Source organism: Hypanus sabinus, chromosome 12, assembly GCF_030144855.1.
Source record: "Hypanus sabinus isolate sHypSab1 chromosome 12, sHypSab1.hap1, whole genome shotgun sequence".
In the NCBI taxonomy this organism is placed as follows: domain Eukaryota; kingdom Metazoa; phylum Chordata; class Chondrichthyes; order Myliobatiformes; family Dasyatidae; genus Hypanus; species Hypanus sabinus.
Window position 1 is genome coordinate 29,055,187 of NC_082717.1, and position 20,127 is coordinate 29,075,313.

The 20,127-nt window shown below is 37.0% G+C and overlaps 1 protein-coding gene and 1 long non-coding RNA gene across 9 annotated transcripts in view; one reads left to right on the plus strand and one right to left on the minus strand.

Moving 5' to 3' along the window:
- LOC132402732 (uncharacterized) overlaps positions 1-20,127 on the plus strand; it is a 126,524-nt gene that overhangs the window by 17,026 nt on the left and 89,371 nt on the right. The window lies entirely within an intron of this gene.
- Positions 1-20,127, minus strand: part of LOC132402731 (forkhead box protein N2-like) — a 63,150-nt gene that overhangs the window by 9,839 nt on the left and 33,184 nt on the right. For all 5 annotated transcript variants that reach the window (XM_059985700.1, XM_059985697.1, XM_059985696.1 and 2 more), the window contains 2 exons: positions 15,580-15,644; positions 1,144-1,209 (listed from right to left, as the gene is read on the minus strand). In XM_059985700.1, the coding sequence (XP_059841683.1) occupies positions 1,144-1,209; positions 15,580-15,644 (131 nt within the window). The remainder of the gene's footprint in view (positions 1-1,143; positions 1,210-15,579; positions 15,645-20,127) is intronic.

Consider the following 20,127-nt stretch of genomic DNA (forward strand, 5'->3'; position numbering starts at 1 on the left):
AATAATGAAAATTTTGATTCCAACTAGTGAAGCTGATAAGAAGGGAACAATTTGATTTTATACATTGAATTATTTGAATAATGCCTTTTCCTTTAACTTAAAGAAAATATTTTAAGAGTAATGAGGAACACTGGATTTATTGATGGAAAACTGGATCACGTTCACATAAGAAAAATTACATTATTGTATTATCTAAAATCTTCCAATCATTATAGCTGCAATACCAGAAAATAAACCATTGATGCATCATTTCTTAGTTGGCCAAATTTCCAAAGGTAATCTTCAATCTCTATAAACTGGAATCATCATGCATGAGGTTGGAATGGCGACTAGATGTACTTTGTGATCATCCAGGAGAAAAGAAATACATGTTTTGCCACAAAATTAGGGATGTACAGAAATACCTGGCAAACCACCCAACCCTCAGCACAAAAATATTCTCAACTGCTCTCTAATCCTTCTGCCAGTTATTTAAGATTAATAAGGACTATAATCACTGCCCAGGCTTTCACCTGAACATCTCGCACTTGGGCTGCTGGTTCTTTTGAAATCACAGTTACCAAAAACATTTGTAGACCTTCACTGATAACTCATTAACTAGGATTCAATCTAAAGATATACGAGGGCAGAAACAAGATAGTGGGTTTGTTATTTCTCAAAATACCTGAATTAATGTGCATTTCTTAGTAAAAATGAAACCAAACGTAGAATATTTTATTGCAATCTTTGTGGGTGCTTTATTTACTAAATGGTGCTATTTCTTTAACTGAATATTTACATGAAATTCATTTGTCCATGCTATCAATGTCCGTGCAAATTTTCTTTTGCTTGGTTCTGATAATGGCATTCTCTTGGGGTAACCAAATCTATGGCTAATCAGCAATACCTAGTGGGCAAAGCTAGATATTTTGAACTTCTTTGGAGTCAATTACCCGAGAGTTGGAGTTCCTGATTATTTTGGTAGAAGGAAAAAGAAGACATTTTCAAATAGATGCCTAGATGCCTTCATTTATTTTGTAGTGATAGCAACTCAATTTTATACATTTTCAAATAAATGTCCTCAATCTGACTGTAGGAATAAATGTGACAGGCAATATTAACCTAATCTAGCCATGAAAGAAAGAGAAATAAAAGGTGGCTTACACTGAGGAAGTCTTTGTTCTGGAGAATTCAGCAACATCATAGCAGTGGCAGCATCAATATCAGAACCTAAAAAATGTAATTGTGAACAAATAAATTGAGATTAATCATCAATTACACAGCCACTCTATTTTGGCAGAGACATACAAAACTGACTGAGACAGTATCTTGCCCCTTTAATGTTAAGTCAAACACTTATAAGTTCTATTTGCCTGACAGCAATGATGTAAATTATGAACAACCTACTGTAACTAGCCAAATTTTCAGTCAGCTACCAACAGCCAACTGTAGTGTTAGGTTTTAGAAGTTACGGTTACAAGTATAGGCATAGAAATTCTAGACACAACAGTAGCTGTACTGCCAACAATTAGAAAAAAATCCAAATTCAGACTTCTTCATGAAGTACAGAATCTAACCTGAGACTTCAGAATAGGAACATTCTATCTTTTACACATGTGCATATCTGTGCACATGATGATGTTTGCTTTGGCGAAACTCATGATCAATTAACTGCAATGGTTCTCAGCTATGGAATTAAATTTTCATTCCTCAAACATATGGGATTATCAATTTATTTTGCTATTAAAAGGCTTAAGTAATTTTCTTCATTGGATTAACTGGTGAAAGCAGCTTAAAACTGTTCTTCAAAGTTGAATTTCCAAAGTGAAATTCCCATTCCACAAAAGCTTGCGTTGCATGTCGTTCATATAGATCAAATCATTACACAGTGCATTGAAGCAGAAGAAGATAAAACAATAACAGAATGCAGAATAGAGGATAACAGAGAAAGTGTGGTGCAGGTAAGCAATAACGTGCAAGATCATAATGAGGTGGATTGAGAGTTCAAGGATCCATCTTATTGTTGGAGTCCCTTTTATTCTTGGACAGTCTGTTTTACAAGTGATTTGGTCATGGTACTATTGTTGATAAGCCTACTAACACAACATTAAAAGTCACATGAATAATTGAAGAGCAACTGAATGCTTACAAGTGTACCCAAACAGAACTTCTAAATCAGGAAGTAGTAACAGTATACATTGTCTGATTGACTTAGGGAAGGAAATTCGAAATGGGCTGCTGTGAATTAGACATTTTTCTCTGCAAGATACAGTGGCATGCAAAAGTTTGGGCACCCCTGGTCAAAATTTCTGTTACTAAGCGAGTAAAAGATGACCTGATTTCCAAAAGGCATAAAGTTAAAATTGACACATTTCTTTAATATTTTAAGCAAGATTACTTTTTTATTTCCATCTTTTACAATTTCAAAATAACAAAAAAGGAAAAGGGCCCAAAGCAAAAGTTTGGGCACCCTGCATGGTCAGTACTTAGTAACACCCACTTTGGCAAATATCACAGCTTGTAAGTCCTTTCTGCAGCCAGCTAAGAGTCTTTCAATTCTTGTTTGGGGGATTTTCACCCATTCTTCCTTGCAAAAAGCTAGTTCTGTGAGATTCTTGGCCATCTCGCATGCACTGCTCTTCTAAGGTCTATCCACAGATTTTCGATGATATTTAGGTCGGGGGACTGTGAGGGCCATGGCAAAACCTTCAGCTTACGCCTCTTGAGGTAGTCCATTATGGATTTTGAGGTGTGTTTAGGATCATTCTCCTGTTGTAGAAGCCATCCACTTTTCATCTTCAGCTTTTTTTTATACAGATGGTGTGATGTTTGCTTCCAGAATTTCCTGGTATTGAATTCATTCTTCCCTCTACCAGTAAAATGTTCAAGCCCAAAGCATGATCAATCCACCCCCACGCTTAACAGTTGGAGAGGTGTTCTTTTCATGAAATTCTGCATCCTTTTTTCTCCAAACATACCTTTGCTCATTGTGGCCAAACAGTTTTTTTAACTTCATCAGTCCACAGGACTTGTTTCCAAAATGCATCGGGCTTGTTCAGATGTTTTTTTGCAAACTTCTGATGCTGAATTTTGTGGTGAGGACGCAGGAAAGGTTTTCTTTTTTTTTTATTTTTCTTATTGAATTTTCAAATAGGTTACAGAAGGAAAAAAAAGTTTAAAAAATTATCAACCCTTCGCCCCTCCCCCCTAACATATCCCTGTAGAAAGAGAAAAAAAAAGAAAAAAGAAAGGAAGAATGCCTGGATGTCGGAAGATCCCCACATGCTCCATGGAGCTCATAATAGCTTTAGTATATATATTTATTTCTTTCCCCAGGTAACCAATAATTTTATCTTTGGAGCACCTATATATTTAATCCTGTCTTTTATAAATAAGGGCGCCATATTTTCAGAAATATTTCGTATTTATCTCTTAAATTATAAGTAATTTTTTCAAGTGGAATGCAGCTAAAAATTTCATTCTTCCAACGATCTATACTTAAGTATGAATCTGATTTCCAAGTAACTGCAATAGCCTTTTTGGCTACTGCCAATGCAATTTTTATGAATTCTTTCTGATATTTATTCAGTTAGGATTTCGGTTTTATCCCTTCAATATCGCCTAATAAAAATAATGTTGGATATGTGGAAGTTGTGTTCCAATAATTTGTTCCAATAAAATTCTTAAATTTGTCCAAAAAGGTTGAATTTTAAAACAAGACCAAGTAGAGTGTAAAAAAAGTACCAATTTCTTGATTACATCGGAAACATTAATCAAATAAATTTGGGTTTAATTTTTTTTTTGTGTGGTGTAATATATAATTGATGTAAAAAATTATATTGCACTAATCTTAACCGGACATTTGTTGTATTTGTAATACCGTCAAGACATAGTCTTGACCAACTTGTTTCTTCAATTTTAATATTCAAATCAGTTTCCCATTTTTGTCGACGTATGAATTCCTTGTTTAATTGCCTGTTTTTGAATCAAACTATGCATACAAGAAATAATTTTTAAAATTTTTCCTTTTAGTATTAAAGTTTCTATTTCATTAGGTTTCGGCAGTAACATTGTTTGACCCAATTTATCTCTTAAATAAGCCCTTAATTGGAAATAACAAAAAAAAGTGTTGTTTGATATTTTGTATTTATTCTTTAATTGATCAAATGACATCAATATACCTCCTTCAAAACAATCTCCTATATATCTAATCCCTTTTTGAAACCAATTGTATAAAAGCTAGTTATCCATTGTAAAAGGAGTAAGTTTATTTTGAATTAAAGGTCTCATTGCTAATAAAGATTTCTTTATCTCATCATCAATATTTATCTTATCCCATAAATCAACAAAATCTTCTGGTATATCTTCTCCTATTTTATCTAATTCTATTCTAATCCATGCCAGTTTATCTTCATCAAAAAAAATGCAATAAATCTAAGTTGATTTGCTTTATAATAATTCTTAAAGTTTGGAAGTTGTAACCCTCCTAGGTCAAATTTCCATGTTAATTTTTCCAACAATATTCTTGACATCTTACCTTTCCAAAGGAACTTCCTCTCACATTTATTTAACTCTTGAAAAAACTTCTGCAGTAATTGTATTGGTAGTGTTTGGAATAAATATTGTAATCTTGGGAATATATTCATTTTTACAGCATTTACTCTGTCTACTAATGTTATTGGTAACGTCATCCATTTATCAAGATCTTCTTGATTTTTTTCAATAATGGTAAATAATTTAATTTATATAAATTCTTGATATCATTATCAACTCTTATACCTAAATATTTTATACCATTTATCGGCCATCTAAATGGAGTTATTAGTCGACATTGACTATAATCTCCTTTAGTAAGGGGTAGAATTTCACTTTTATCCCAATTTATTTTGTAGCCTGATATTTTCCCATATTCTTCCAATCTAGAAGATAATTTACGCAGCGAATACAATGGGTTTGTAAATAAAGCAGAACATCGTCAGCAAATACATTAATTTTATTCTTCCTGGTTAACTCTGAAACCCATAATATCTGAGTCCGTTCTAATTAATTCAGCTAATGGTTCTATCGCCAACACAAATAAAGCAGGTGATAATGGACAACCTTGTCTGGTTGACCCTGTTATCTGAAATGATGTTGAAATTTGACCATTTGTCACTACTTTAGCTTTGGGATTAGTATTTAAGGTTTTAATCCATTTTATAAAAGATACTCCTAATCCATATTTTTCCAATACCTTAAATAAAAAATCCCATTCCAATCTATCAAATGCTTTTTCTGCATCTAAGGCAACTGCCACACTCATTTCCTCCCTCTTTTGTGCCAAAGGAATTACGCTAAGTAACCGAATTACATTATCTGCCGATTGTCTATTTTTGATAAATCCTGTTTGATCCATATGAATTAATTTTGGTAAGTATTTAGATAATCTATTAGATAAAATTTTTGCTATTATTTTATAGTCAGTATTCAACAACGAAATAGGTCTATATGATGTTGGTTTTAAAAGATCTCTATCTTTTTTTGGCAATACTATTAAAATAGCTGTCGAAAAAGATTCTGGAAGTTTATGCATTCTTTCCGCTTGGTGTATTAACTCCATAAAAGGAGGAATTAGTAAATCTTTAGACTTTTTATAAAATTCAGGCGGAAAACCATCTTCTCCTGGGGATTTATTACTCTGAAGTGATCCTAGAGCTTCTTCGACCTCTTTTAATGTAAAAGCCATATCTAATCCCTTCTGTTCTGCCGAATTCAATTTTGGAAGAGTTATTTGTGATAAAAACCTTTCTATCTGGACATTATCATTCTGTGATTCTGATTGATACAGTTCAGAATAAAAATTCTTAAAAGTTTCATTAATTTCTAAAGTTTTATAAGTAATTATATGTTCACTTGTTCTAATTGCATTTATTGTTTTGGAAATCTGGTCTGTTTTTAACTGCCAAGCAAGAATCTTGTGTGATCTTTCATCTAGTTCATAATATCTCTGTTTAGTTCTCATAATTGCTTTTTCTGTTCGATATGTCTGAAGTGTATTATATTGTAACTTCTTGTTAACAAGTTGTCTTTGTTTTTCTTCTGTCATATATCTTTGAGATTCTTTTTCTAATTTTGTAATCTTTTTCCAATTGATCTATTTCTACCATATATTCCTTTTTAATTTTAGAAGTATAACTTATTATCTGGCCTTTCAAATATGCCTTCATTGCTTCCCATACTATAGATTTATCATCAACTGAATGTAAATTTGTATCTAAAAAAAACTGAATCTGCTTTTTCATGAAATCACAAAAATCTTGACGTTTTAATAATATTGAATTAAATCTCCATCTGTAAATCGATTCCTCTTTATCCATCATTATCATTGTCATTGTCAAGGGGGAATGATCTGACAATATTCTTGCTTTATATTCCATATTTTTCACTCTGTCTTGAATATTCGTTGATAATAGGAAAAAATCTATTCTTGAATAAATTTTATGTCTATTTGAATAAAATGAGTAATCTCTTTCTTTTGGATTAATTCTTCTCCATATATCAATCAAATTTAAATATTTCATCAATGATAAAGTTAATTTTGCTACTTTTGATTTTGTAACAACCTTTGTTGATCTATCTAAAACTGGATCTAGACAAAAATTAAAGTCTCCACCTATTAATATTTTGTCATGTGCATCAGCCAAATTCAAAAAGGCCTCTTGTATAAATTTTACATCATTTTTATTTGGTGCATAAATATTCATAAGAGTCCATAGTTCTGAAAAAATTTGACAATGTATAATTACATATCTCCCTGCAGAATCAATTAATATATTTTGTATTTTAATTGGTAAAGTTTTATTAATCAAAGTTGCAACTCCCCTCGCCTTTGAATTAAATGAAGCTGCAATAACATTTCTAACCCAATCTCTTTTTAATTTCTGATGTTCTATCTGTTAAGTGTGTTTCTTGTAAAAAAAAGCTATATCTATTTTCATTTTCTTAATGTATGTTAAAATTATTTTTCTTTTCACCGGTCCATTAAGCCCATTAACATTAAAACTTTAAAAATTCAGTAAATTAGTCATTATTTTTAAACAGGGTTACTCCAATCTGTAGTAATACCTAACCTTTCAACTTGTGTAGTACCTTGGGGAATCTTTTTAAAATTCTCCATGTTGCTATGTGTCTCACCACCCCCCCCCCCCCCGATTGTCCAAAGAAAGATAAAAGAAAAATAGATTATAAAGAAAAAAAAAACAAAATACCACCCTACTAATGTTGTGAATAAAAAAAACACATTACCCCCCTCTGTTGTACGGGTCATGGCAATCGCCACGATTACACACGTGAGTCCCGTAGCAATCGATCCGAAGCTCCCCCGCAACATAAAAAAGTATATATAAGAAAGGAAAAAATAATATCACTACTCTCGATTAATACTTTTCAAATTTTTACCTTTCTCCCCCTGTATCATATAATTAAGAATATATTGAAATATTCTTCTGTCCTTAAACATCCATCAACTCCATTCACTGTCCCTGTCTTCATCTTTAATCCGTTTCACTTTTAAATCTTTGGCTGTGGTTAGCGAATATTTGGGAGTTCTTGTGCAAATTCTTCCGCATCCTGATAATCAGTAAAATAATCTTCTTTTTCCGTCATCTAAAAAAATTATCAGGGTTGCCAGGTGGCGCAATATAAATTTATAACCTTTTTCCCATAAAACTTTTTTCGCTGAGTTAAATTCCTTCTTTCTCTTCAAAAGATCATAACTTATATCAGGATAGAAAAGAACTGCTTTCCCTTCCATCATCAATGGCCCGTTTCTCTTTCTGGCACATTGGGCAGCCGTCTTCAGGATCTTTTCTTTATCTTAGGCATTTTATCAAGATTGATTGTGGGTTTTGATCAACTTGAGGTCTTGGTCTTCAGGCTCTGTGACCCCTTTCAACTTCAATTAACTGGGTTCCTTCTTCCATTTCCAAAATTTCCGGAATCCATTTTTGAAAAAAATTTATTGGATCCTCTCCCTCTATATCTTCTTTAAGTCCAACAATCTTAATATTATTTCGTCTGCTAAAATTTTCAAGTACATCCACTTTTTCCAACAACCATTTTCTTTCTGATGTCCAGGCAGAAATATTATCTTCCATTTTATTCACTCTATCAATGGTGTCTCCGGTTGTTTCTTCCAAGTTTTTAATTTTCTTGTCCATTTTGTCCTGTCTTTTCATCATTTTATCAAACATAATCTTCATATTGTTAATATCTTTTTTATTACTTTTAATGTTTTTAAGTTATGCATTATTTGCACCAAAGTTTTTTTTTACGTCTCCAATATCACCTCCAATCTCTTCCTGTTGCTCTTCTTTGTCTCTTCATCTTCGTCTGATTCATCCAGAGAAGCTGATTCCACCTCATATTCACTTTCACTTCCAGTTCCGATCATAGCTGGGATTTGTAGTTTGGGTTGCTCGTGTTTGCGCATGCCCCTTCCTTCACGCATGCGCAATTCCTGTTGCTCTTTTTTTTGAAACGGTTGATGTTGCCGCAGTTTCCTGTTCTGTATCGCCGGAGGTAAATTGCACTTGAGCCCGAGGCTCTTTCATGGTGGCCGGCCTTGAATCTTTTCCAACTTGTGTTGTCTTCAAAGTAGTAGTTTTCTTCTGCTTCTGTTTAGCAGGCATATCTTAAGACAATCCTGAGTAGTTTATAAGTAGTTTTTAAAAGGTATTTACTAACTTTTCTTCACTTAAACATTATTTTACTGGTTTTTTTAAACGGGAGAGCTGGATTTCTACGTCTTGATCCTACGACATCACATGATGTCCCCAGGAAAGGTTTTCTTCTGATGACTCTTCCATCAAGGTCATATTTGTGCAGGTGTTACTGCACAGTAGAACAGTGCACCACCAGTGCACGGAGTCTGCTAAATCTCCCTGAAGGTCTTTTGCAGTCAAACAGGGTTTTGATTTGCCTTTCTAGCAATCCTACGAGCAGTCTTCTTGGAAAGTTTTCTTGGTCTTCCAGACCTCAACTTGACCTCCACCATTCCTGTTAACTGCCATTTCTTAAGTATATTACGAACTGAGGAAACAGCTACCTGAAAACGCTTTGCTATCTCCTTATAGCCTTCTACGAGTCTGTAGTGGCCAATGCTATCATGTTTGCTGTTGTGTGCTGGGCTGGGGCAGCAGGCTGAGGGTAGCAGACACCAACAGAATAAACAAACTCATTCATAAGGCCAGTGATGTTGTGGGGATGGAACTGGACTCTCTGATGGTGGTGTCTGAAAAGAGGACGCTGTCCAAGTTGCATGCCATCTTGGACAATGTCTCCCATCCACTCCATAATTACCTGGTTAGGCACAGGAATTCATTCAGCCAGAGACTCATTCCACTGAGCGTCATAGGAAGTCATTCTTGCCTGTGGCCATCAAACTTTACAACTCCTCCCTCGGAGTGTCAGACACCCTGAGCCAATAGGCTGGTCCTGGACTTATTTCCACTTGGCATAATTTACTTATTATTTAATTATTTATGGTTTTATATTGCTATATTTCTACACTATTCTTGGTTGGTGCGACTGTAACGAAACCCAATTTCTCTCGGGATCAATAAAGTATGTCTGTCTGTTGTCTGTTCTCCTGCTTTGTGGGCATTGTTTATTTTAATTTTCAGAGTGCTAGGCAGCTGCTTAGAGGAGCCCATGGCTGCTGATTGTTAGGTTTGAGGAGTCAGGGTATTTATAGAGCTTTGAAATTTGCATCACCTGGCCTTTCCTAACAATGGCTATGAACAACCCATAGCCCTAACAAGCTAATTAAGGTCTGAGACTTTGGTAAAGTTATCTGAGAGCTCAAAACTCGTGGGGTGCCCAAACTTTTGCATGGTGCTCCTTTCCTTGTTTTTCACTCTGAAATTTTACAAAACATAAATAATACACTAATCTTGCTTAAACTGTTGAAGAGAATGTTACATCTTTAACTTTATGACTTTTGGAGATCAGTTCATCTTCTACTCACTTAACTATTCACAGTAACAGAAAGTTTGACCGGGGTGCCCAAACTTTTGCATGCCACTGTATATACAGCTGTCTAAGTTCTATTTCAATGACATTAATGTTAAATATGTGCTGGTTTGTTAGACACATATCTTGAAGATGATCATTGCCAGGCACTTTCCAGCCCATGCCTGTACAATCCAGTAATCATACTGCATATTTTCTTGGATTGCTTCATTTACGAAGGATGTCCCTCTTTTGTTATTGGTGAACTTAAGTAATCTTCATTGATCACAGACTGCAAATTTTTAATTATGGACATAACTCACATCTGTTTCCTTCTGTGGAATGCAATCTTCCATCAAAAGACTGATAATAATCTGATTGATCCTCATAAATAAATTATAAAGGGAGCAGAGTCAGAAAAATCATTGTCCGTGCATCATCTCTGATAATGCTTCCAAACTGTGAAGGGGACATTTTGTGATTCAATGGTTGTTAAAATAAATCTTGACATGGATTAAGCTGAATGATAAAGTTCCATCTGGGCTGAAAGACAACATTCTAAAGAGCTCACACAAAATGCTGTAGGAACTTAGCAGGCCAGGCAGCATCTATGGAAGCGAGTAAACAATGGATGTTTCAGGCTGAGGCCCTTCATTAAGTCTGGGAAAAAAAGATGAGCAGTTAGAGCAAGAAGCTGGGGGAGGGGAGGAAGAATACAGTGATGCTAGAATGTTTGTGAACCTTTTAGAATTTTCTCTATGTATCTATTGAAAAAGTATGTGAACCTTTGCTTTCAGTAACTGGTGTGACCCCCCCCCCCCCCCCCCGTACAGCAATAACTTCAACCAAACATTTTCGGTAACTGTTGCTCAGCCCTGCACATCGACTGAGGAATTTTAGACCATTCATCCTTCCAAAATTGCTTCAACTTTGGGATGTTGGTGGGGTTTCCTTGTATGAACTGCTTGCTTCAGGTCCTTTCACAACATTTCTATAGGATTAAGGTCAACTTTTGTCTCATCTGTCCACAGAACATTGTCTCAGAAGAATTGCAGAACATCCAGGTGGTCTTTTGCAAACTTGAGATGTGCAGTAATGTTTTTTTTTGGAGAGTTGTGGTTTCCTCTTTGATGTCCTTCCACAAACATGATTCTTGTTCAAACACGAGGAAATCTGCAGATGCTGGAAATTCAAACAACACACATAAAATGCTGGTGGAACACAGCAGGCCAGGCAGTATCTATAGGGAGAAGCACTGCCGATGTTTTGGGCTGAGACCCTTCGTCAAGACTTGATTCTTGTTTAGTGTTTTTCTTATAGTGGCCATTTGAACAGAGACTATAGCAAATTCTAGAGATTTCTGCAGGTCTTTTACTGTTACCCTTGGGTTCTTTTTCACCTCCTTCAACATTGCATCTTGTGCTCTTGGTTTGATCTTTGCAGGATGCCCACTCCTAGGGAGAGTAGCAACAGTACTGAGTTTCCTCCATTTGTAAACAATTTCCCATACTGTGGACTGAGGAACAATCAGGTCTTTAGAAATGCTTTTGTAGCCTTTTCCAGCTTTATACATCTCTACAATTCATCTAAGGTCCTCTGAAAGTTCTTTTGATTAAGGCATGGTGTACATCTTCCTTCTTGATAAGAGCAGGCTCTGTCAGTAAGCTGACTTTGTGTGTCTTTTTTATGTGTCAGAGCAACCCTACAACCCACACCTCCAATCTCATCTCACTGATTGGAACACTTGGATAGTGAGGTCAGCTGAGAAGATCATCAGGGTCTCTCTTCCCACCATCACAGACATTCACACTACATGCTGCATCCACAAAGCAAACTGCATTATGAAGAACCCCACGCACCCCTCATACAATCTCTTCTCCCTCTTGCCGTCTGGGAAAAGGCACCGAAGCATTCGGGCTCTCACAAGCAGGCGACGTAACTGTTTCTTCCCCCAAGCTATCAGACTCCTCAAAACCCAGAGTCTGGACTGACACCTTACTGCCCTATTGTGTTTATTATCTATTGTAATGCCTGCACTGTTTTATGCACATTATGCAGTCCTGGGTAGGTCTGTAATCTAGTGTAGTTTTTGTGTGTTTTTTTTTCTCTGTGTTGTTTTTTATGTAGTTCAGTCTAGTTTTTGTACTACGTCATGTAACATTATGGTCCTGAAAAACATTGTCTCATTTGTACTATGTACTGTACATAGCAGTTATGGTCGAAATGAAAATAAAAGTGACTTGACTTGACTCCAAATAGCTTGTGTATAAGACGTTATCCAGAGGTTCACATACTTTTCCCAACAAATACATATTGTAATGGATCATTTTTCTCAATAAATAAATTAACAAGTATAATGTTTTTTATGTTATTTATTTAACTTAGTTCTCTTTATCTAGTTTTAGGACTTACATGAAGACCTGATCACATTTTGGGTCATATGCAGAAGTAGAGAAAATTCTACAGGGTTCACAAACTTTCTAGCACTACTGTATGAGGTGGTAGGTGATAGGTGAAATTGGGAGAGGAGGAGTGATGAAGTAAAGAGCTGGGAAGCTGATAGGTGAAAGAGGTAAGGGGGGGAAGGGGAGAAGGGGGAATCTGATAGGAGAGAGTAGAAGACCATGGAAGAAAGGGAAGTGGGAGGAGCACCAGAGGGAAGTGATGGGCAGGTAAGGAGATAAGGTAAACACAAAGTATAGTATACTGCAGATGCTATGTTCAAATCAAGACGTACTGTTATGAATGTGCCACAACTCTGAGGGGCCAAAGGGTACAATGTAGCCCCCTCCTTTTTGAGAATCGCAAGATCACTATTAAGTCAGTTCAGGAGACCCAGGAAATGAGAGAAAGACATGCAGAATCCACAAAGAGTTTGGAATGTGTCCTGGCCTCCGAAAGGCGGAACCATTGATACCAGCTATTGTCTCTTGGAGACGGAATTGTGTATTGAATCCTGTACGATGCATCGAAGCCCCCAGGCAATGAACCGAGGTGGGGGGGGGGGGGTTGGTGGAGGGATTGCATCATCCCAACCTGATTTGACATCTGAGACCCTGTGAGTCAGGATAAAAGAGGGTCTGTGGGAACAGCCCTTCAGACGCACCAGAAGAAACGCTAGAACTCCTGTAACAGTGTAATAGCGAAAGCCTGTGGAAACAGCCCACGTGCGTCCCTTTCCATTTGCTTCGGAATTGGTGGGTCTTGCCATGGAAGCACAGCTTTAGCTAACCACAAAGGGGAAACCAGTCCCCCAACGACTCTCGAAGGATTGACATCATAAAAGGAATGGGCAAGTTAAACCTCTGTCTTTCTCTCCAACCAAAGAAGGCTGCAGCCTACAGCTTGAATGAACTAAAGTGACTTTTATATTTCCATTGGACAATACATTATCCCCTAGACAACGATAGAGCCATTTCTTATTGAGTATTATTATACCCGCGCTTTTAGATTTAGTATTGACGACGTTTAATGTTTGCATTGATATTATTTTTGTGTATTTTTATCAATAAATACTGTTAAAAATAGTACCATCAGACTTCAACGGACCTCTCTATCTTTGCTGGTATGTGACCCAGTTACAGGGTACGTAACAGTACAAACAAGCTGGATGAACTCAGCAGGTTGGGCAGCATCCATTGAAATGAGCAGTCAACGTTTCGGGCTGAGAACCTTCATCAGCTCTGACGAAGGGTCTCAGCCCGAAACATTGACTGCTCGTTTCAACGGATGCTGCCCGACCTGCTGAGTTCATCCAGCTTGTTTGTATGTCTTAAGAAGATAAGGTGAGTGAAGGAAAAGGGGTGAGAATGTGAAACCCTAACCTAATCACAGGACAATTTACAATGGCCAATTAACCTACGAACTGATCCGTCTTTGGACTGAGAGAAGAAACTGGAGCACCCGGAGGAAACACACCTTGTCACAGGGAGAACATAAAAACTCCTTACAGATGGCGCCAGAACTGAACTCCCTCAAGCTGTAATAGCGTCACTCTAACCACAGCACTATTATGGCACTTATAACCTGGATAAGTGTAATGAAATCTTAGTATACTCTGCAAGAGTTGATAACAAAGCACAGAATATGATAATAGTAGTCTTCTCCAAGTTTAAAAAACAAAGCTTTTCCAATCCTTTAAGTATTAATAATGTGGAGTTAAGGTTAGATTTAGAAAATCCTTAGTGTATAGCCTATCCCCACAGAAGAACTTTGAGTGCAGTGAATATAACCAATAAAGTGAAGCACTGGGTAGAGAAGATCGGAAATTACTTTAAACTTAGCTGCATTGACAGTGTTTCTTCCAAGGATGCATGAACAACATTTGACCATTACTTTCTGTTAACAAATAGTTCACTTCAAATGTGTAGCCTTCATCACTCTTTCAGTCAATGCTTTTCCAACCACCAGCCCAATCATTCTTTGGGTGAAAATATTATTTTTAATGAAAAAGACAATTCTCTGAAACAAATTACAATAATTATGAAGATGACGAAGAAGAACTTTATTGATCCTGAGTGGGAAATTCTTTTGTCACAGCAGCAACATTTAAAAACACACTTGGCAGTGTGCAACCTTAACAGTGTTCAAAAAGCGTGATTTTTCACTGATAGTTAATGAAAAATAAGCAGCAAGACAATTCAGAACTGTTTTGCTCACTGTGGATTTAAGCATTCAGGCTTGGAGAAGTGAGAAATGGCCCAGAGTGAAAATAAAATGATTTCACCATTTCAAGTTAGGAATCACAAATGAGTAGAAGTCATCTTGAATGTTACAATAAACATGAAGATTTGGATCATTGACAGCATTGCTTGAGCGCAGTCCATTATGTGCACTAGGTGTCTGCATTGATTTTGTTCATTTACTGTCAATCAAAAGAACATGGCAGTGCACACTGGACGAATTCTTCATCAGTAACTATCAGGAACAAACCCACAGTTTTAAGTGTTGCAATAGCGTTCTAATTTGTTCTATATTTAATTTAAATACATAATAATTTACTCAGTTAAACAGCAGTTTGTCTTTTTTCTACGTTTTTAACTATTTCCATGAAACATTTGGCTAAATGGGTAAGTCACTTATTGGACCAAAATGTACTGGTCCTGATGTGTTCCAATTAATTGGAATCCACTGTATTTTCACCGAAAGAGAGATGGGGGGGGGTGGGGGGATCTGAAATACACAGAATTACAGAGTTTTAAAGCTTCTACACCCTTGAAAATAAGCACTCAAATTGCCTTAAACCATGAAGCAGTAAACTGACAGCTGGGTTTCTTACACATTGAAACAAGAAATCCTGGAATATTTAAACAATGTGAAGATAAATATCAGTCACTTTTACATTGAGCTGGCTGGAGTGGCTCCTAATTGTTACATTCTGATTAAAATCAATTTAGTTAACAGTACAGCATGTGTCAGAATAGGTGCAAATTGGTTTTATTTTGAAAACAGTATTGTCATTCATATTTTAGTATGACTTCTTTAAAAATGGTCAAAATGTTATTGCCAAGAAATGAATAAATACATTAATTCTTGAATTTATGTGTTATCAGTTTATCCAAATATGCACATTTTCTAAAAGTAACACTTAAAAAGGAAAACTTAACTCACTTTTCTGTAGGCTATCTTGGAGCTGTGGTGATGTTGATGTGAGGTGGTGAGGAGGTGGTGATGCACTAAAAGAAACATAATCATACATTTAAAATAATCACCAAGTGCTAAAGATGCTGGTTCACATTGATACCCTTCCAAAAGTGATACTTTCTATGTACAAATCAAGACTATAAATTGTCAGGCTACTTAGAAGAAAATCTCAAGTTCAAGCATTGCTTATCTGACATCCATTAATAGCCAAAGACCACCATGCTTACAAGAAACAACATACCCATGGAACTATGCATACAGGATAAATAGAGCGAGCAGTGACAAAATAAAAAAAATTGAACTTGTCTAAATGCTTGTTTGGGGGGAAAAAAAGTAGGGGGTCATGTCACTCGTGCCTTTAAATGGAATGGGAACCAGAGCGATAGAGCTGAGAATGGGGCAGTTAGTATTTAAGTCGATGCAGTGTGTAGTGAGACTGTGAGGAAGGATAAGCAGATGATAAGGCAAAATTGCAGTCAGTGATATGAGCTCAGATATAACATGGGGGCAAACTCAAAAACAGTGATAAACACTGGACTGAAGGTACTATATTTGAATGCTCACTATAAAGAATAAGTTAGATCTTGTAATGCACTTATAGATTGGCAGTTATGATGTTGTGGGCATCACTATGTTGTGGCTGAAAGAAAGATCATGGTTGGGAGCTTAACATCCAAGGATACACACTGGTTCAAATGGACAGAGGAAGAGGGGTTTGGGGGGGGGGGGGGGGGTCCACACTGTTGGTGACAAATGAAATCAAATACCTAGGAAGATGTGACATGGGAATGGAAGATGTAGTTCCTATCAATAAGGATTCTATAAAGGTAAAAAACCCTGATGGGAATTATACATAGGCCCCAAACGGTAGCCAGGATGTGGGATATAAATTCTAATGGAAATAGAAAAGGCATATAATAAGTGCATTGTTATGATTGGTATGGGGGATTTCGAAATGCAGGTAGACTGGGAAAATCAGGTTGGTACTGGATCCCAAGAGAGGGAATTGAAGAATGCCTACGATATGGCTTGTGGTTGAGCCCACGAAGGGAAAAGCAATTCTGGTGTTATGTAATAAACCAGATTTGATTAGGAAGCTTAAGGTAAAAGAGCAGTTAGGCAATGATCACATGATAGAATTCACTCTGCAGTTAAAGAGGGAGAAAATGAAGTCAGATGTATCAGTATTACAGTAAAGTGAATTACAGAAGCATGACAGGGAAGCTGGCCAGAGTTGATTGGAAGGGGACAGGAGCAGGCATTTTGGCAGAACAGTAATAGCTGGAGGTTCTGGGGGCAATTTGGAAGCCACAGGATAGATTCAATCCAAAGATGAAGAAGTATTCTAAAGGGAGGATGAGGCAACCATGGCTGACAGAAACAGTATAAAAGCAAAAGAGAGGGCATACAATATAGCAAAAATTAGTGAGAAGTTAAAGAGTGGAGAAGCTTTTAAAAACAAACAGAAGGCTACTTAAAAAACATAAAAGAAAAAATGAAATATGGAGATAAGCTAGCCAATATAATCAAAAAGGGTATCAAAAGTTTTTTCAGATATATAAAGAGTAAAAGAGAGGCGAGAGTTGATAATGGACCGCTGGAAAATGACACTGGAGAGATAATAATGGGGGACAAGGAAATGGTGGATGAACTGAATAAGTACTTTGGAACACTCTTCATTGTGGAAAACACTAGCTCTATGCCATATTTTGAGAGTGTCAAGGGGCAGAAGTAAGTGTAGTTGATATTACTAAGGAGAAGGCGTTTAGGAAGCTGAGATGTCTAAAGGTCGATAAATCATCTGGACTAGATGGACTACATCCCAGGGTTCTGAAAGATGTAGCTGAGTACAGTGTGGAGGCATCAGTAATGATCTTTCAAGAACCAATAGATTTGTGAATGGTTCTGGAGGACCAGAGAATTGAAAACATCACTCTACTCTTGATGGAGACAGAAGAAAGAAAATTATAGGCCATTTGGCCTGTCCTACATTAGTTGGCAAGATGTTAGTCCATCATTAAGGATGAGGTTTAAGGGTACTTTGAGGCATATGATAAAGCAGGCCAAATGTCAGGATGGTTTTCATAAGGGGAAATCTTGTCTGACAAATCTGTTGGAATTCTTTGAGGAAATGGATAAACAAAGGAGAGTTAAGTGGATGTTATGTACTTGGATTTTCAGAAGGCCTTTGACAAGGTGCCACACATGAGCCTGCTTAACAAGAGCCCAAGGTATTAAAGGAATGATACTTGCATGGATAGAAGGTTGGCTGACTGGCAGGAGGCAAACAATCGAAACAAAGGGGCTCTACTCTAGTTGGCTGCCAGTGACTAGTGGTGTTTTGCAATGGTGAGTATTGGGACCACCTCTTTTCACATTGTATGTCAGCAATTGATGGCTTTGTGACTAAGTTTGCAAATACAAAGATAAGTGGAGGGGCAGGTCATGTTGAGGAAGCAGAGAATCTGCAGGAAGACTTGAACATATTGAGGGAATGGACAAAGAAGTGGCAGATGGAATATAGTGTAGGGAAGTATATTGCCATGCAATTTGTTGGAAGGAATAAAGTAGACTACTTTCCTTCAAAGGGAGAAAATTCCAAAATCAGAGGTACAATGGGATTTGGGGGTCCTTGTGCAGAATGTCCTAAAGGTTAACTTGCAGGTTGAGTCGGTGGTAAGGAAGGCAAGTACAATGTTAGCATGCATTTCAAGAGAGCTAGAATATAAGAGCAAGAATGTGATGCCGAGACTTTATAAGGCATTGATCAAACCACACTTGGAATACTGTAAGCAGTTGGGGCCCCCTAAGAAAAGATGTGCTGGAATTCAAGAGGGTCCAGAGAAGGTTCACGAGAATAACTCCAGGGATGAACGGGTTAACATATGAGGAACATTTGATGGCTTAAGGCCTGTACTCCCTGGAGTTTAGTTGTGGGGGTGGTTGAAGGATCTCATTGAAACCTATCAAATATTGAAAGGCCGAGATAGAGTGAATGTGGAGATATAATGGGTGGTGAGTCTAGGACCAGTGGGCATAGTCTCAAGAGTCGTGGGTTGTCCATTTACAACAGAGATGAGAGGAATTTCTGTAGCCAGATGGGGTGTATCTGTAGAATTCATTGCCAAGGATTGCTATAGGGACCAAATCATTGAATATATTTAAAGCAGAGTTTGACAGGTTCCACTGGTTCATGAGGGGGTCAAAGGTTATGGGGAAGGCAGGTGAATGGGGTGGGGGGGAAATAAATTAGCCATTAAGGAATAGCAGATAAGACTCAATGGGCTGAGTGGCCTTATTCTGCTCCTATGTCTTATGGTCTTATTTAGTTTGGTCATAACTTGGCCTCATGTCCTTAACATAAGGACGTTTAAACACAAGAGAGTTCTCAAAGATTTATCCCTGGTGATTTTAAACACTTGTATTTTTATTAATCCTAATTTTTGGTCCCCTACTTCACTGTTGTCACAGCTATCTTCCTCAAATCCATCATTTAGACCTTTGAGAGATATCTAGATGCTGCTCAAAAGTAGTTTAAGTATAAAGATGAGATTTGGAATCCAAGTCCTTAGCTCCTTGAAAGTGTCATGAAATAAAGCAGTGGAGGCTACCTCAATAAATATATTTAAAGACAAAGTTGGATAGATTTTTGCATAGTAGCGTAATTAAGAGTTTATAGGGAAAAGGCAGTTAGGTGAAGATGAGTCCATGGCCAGGTCAGCCATGATCTCATTGAATGGCTGAGCAGTCATGACAGGCCAGATAGCCTACTCCTGCTCTTACTTCTTAAGGAATTAGAGAGGTGTAATGGGATATATAAAATGAGGTAAAGGCAGCACATAGCATGCTGGCCTTCTCTGGTCAGGACAATGAATATAAGTGTAAGGAAGTCACATTGCAGCTCTATAAAGCTTCATTTGGAGTAATGTATGCAGTTCTGGTCGCCACATGACAGGAAGGATGTGTAAGTTTTAGAAACAGTACAAAATGCTACCTCGATTAGAGAGTGTTAGTTAAAGGAGAGGTTGGACAAACTTGGATTGTTTTCTCCGGAACTTCAAAGGCTGAGGGAAGACCTGATCGAAGTTTATAAAATTGAGAGGCAGAGATAGTCAAACTTTTTTCTCTTCAGGATGGAAATGTCAAATGATAGCAAGCATAGTTTTAAGATGAGAGAAGAAAAAGTGCAAAGTGATGTGCAGGACACTTTTTTTTAAACAGCACTGTAACTGCCTAGAAGCAGTGGTGGAAACAGATAGGATATTGGCACATAAGCAGCTCTTAGTAAGTGCACAGAATGGAGTGAGATCGATCACGTGCAGACAGAAGAGCTTAGCTTAATTTGACATCAAGTTTAGCACAGACATTGTGGATCACAGGGCTTGTTTTTGTAATGTATGGTCAATGTTCTATGCTCTAAAATCAAGCCAATACTGAGATCTAATATTGCACTTCAATGACAGTGGAAGCTGTCACTGGCCAACTCAGCACAGTTCCCAGTTTGACAGGGTTCAG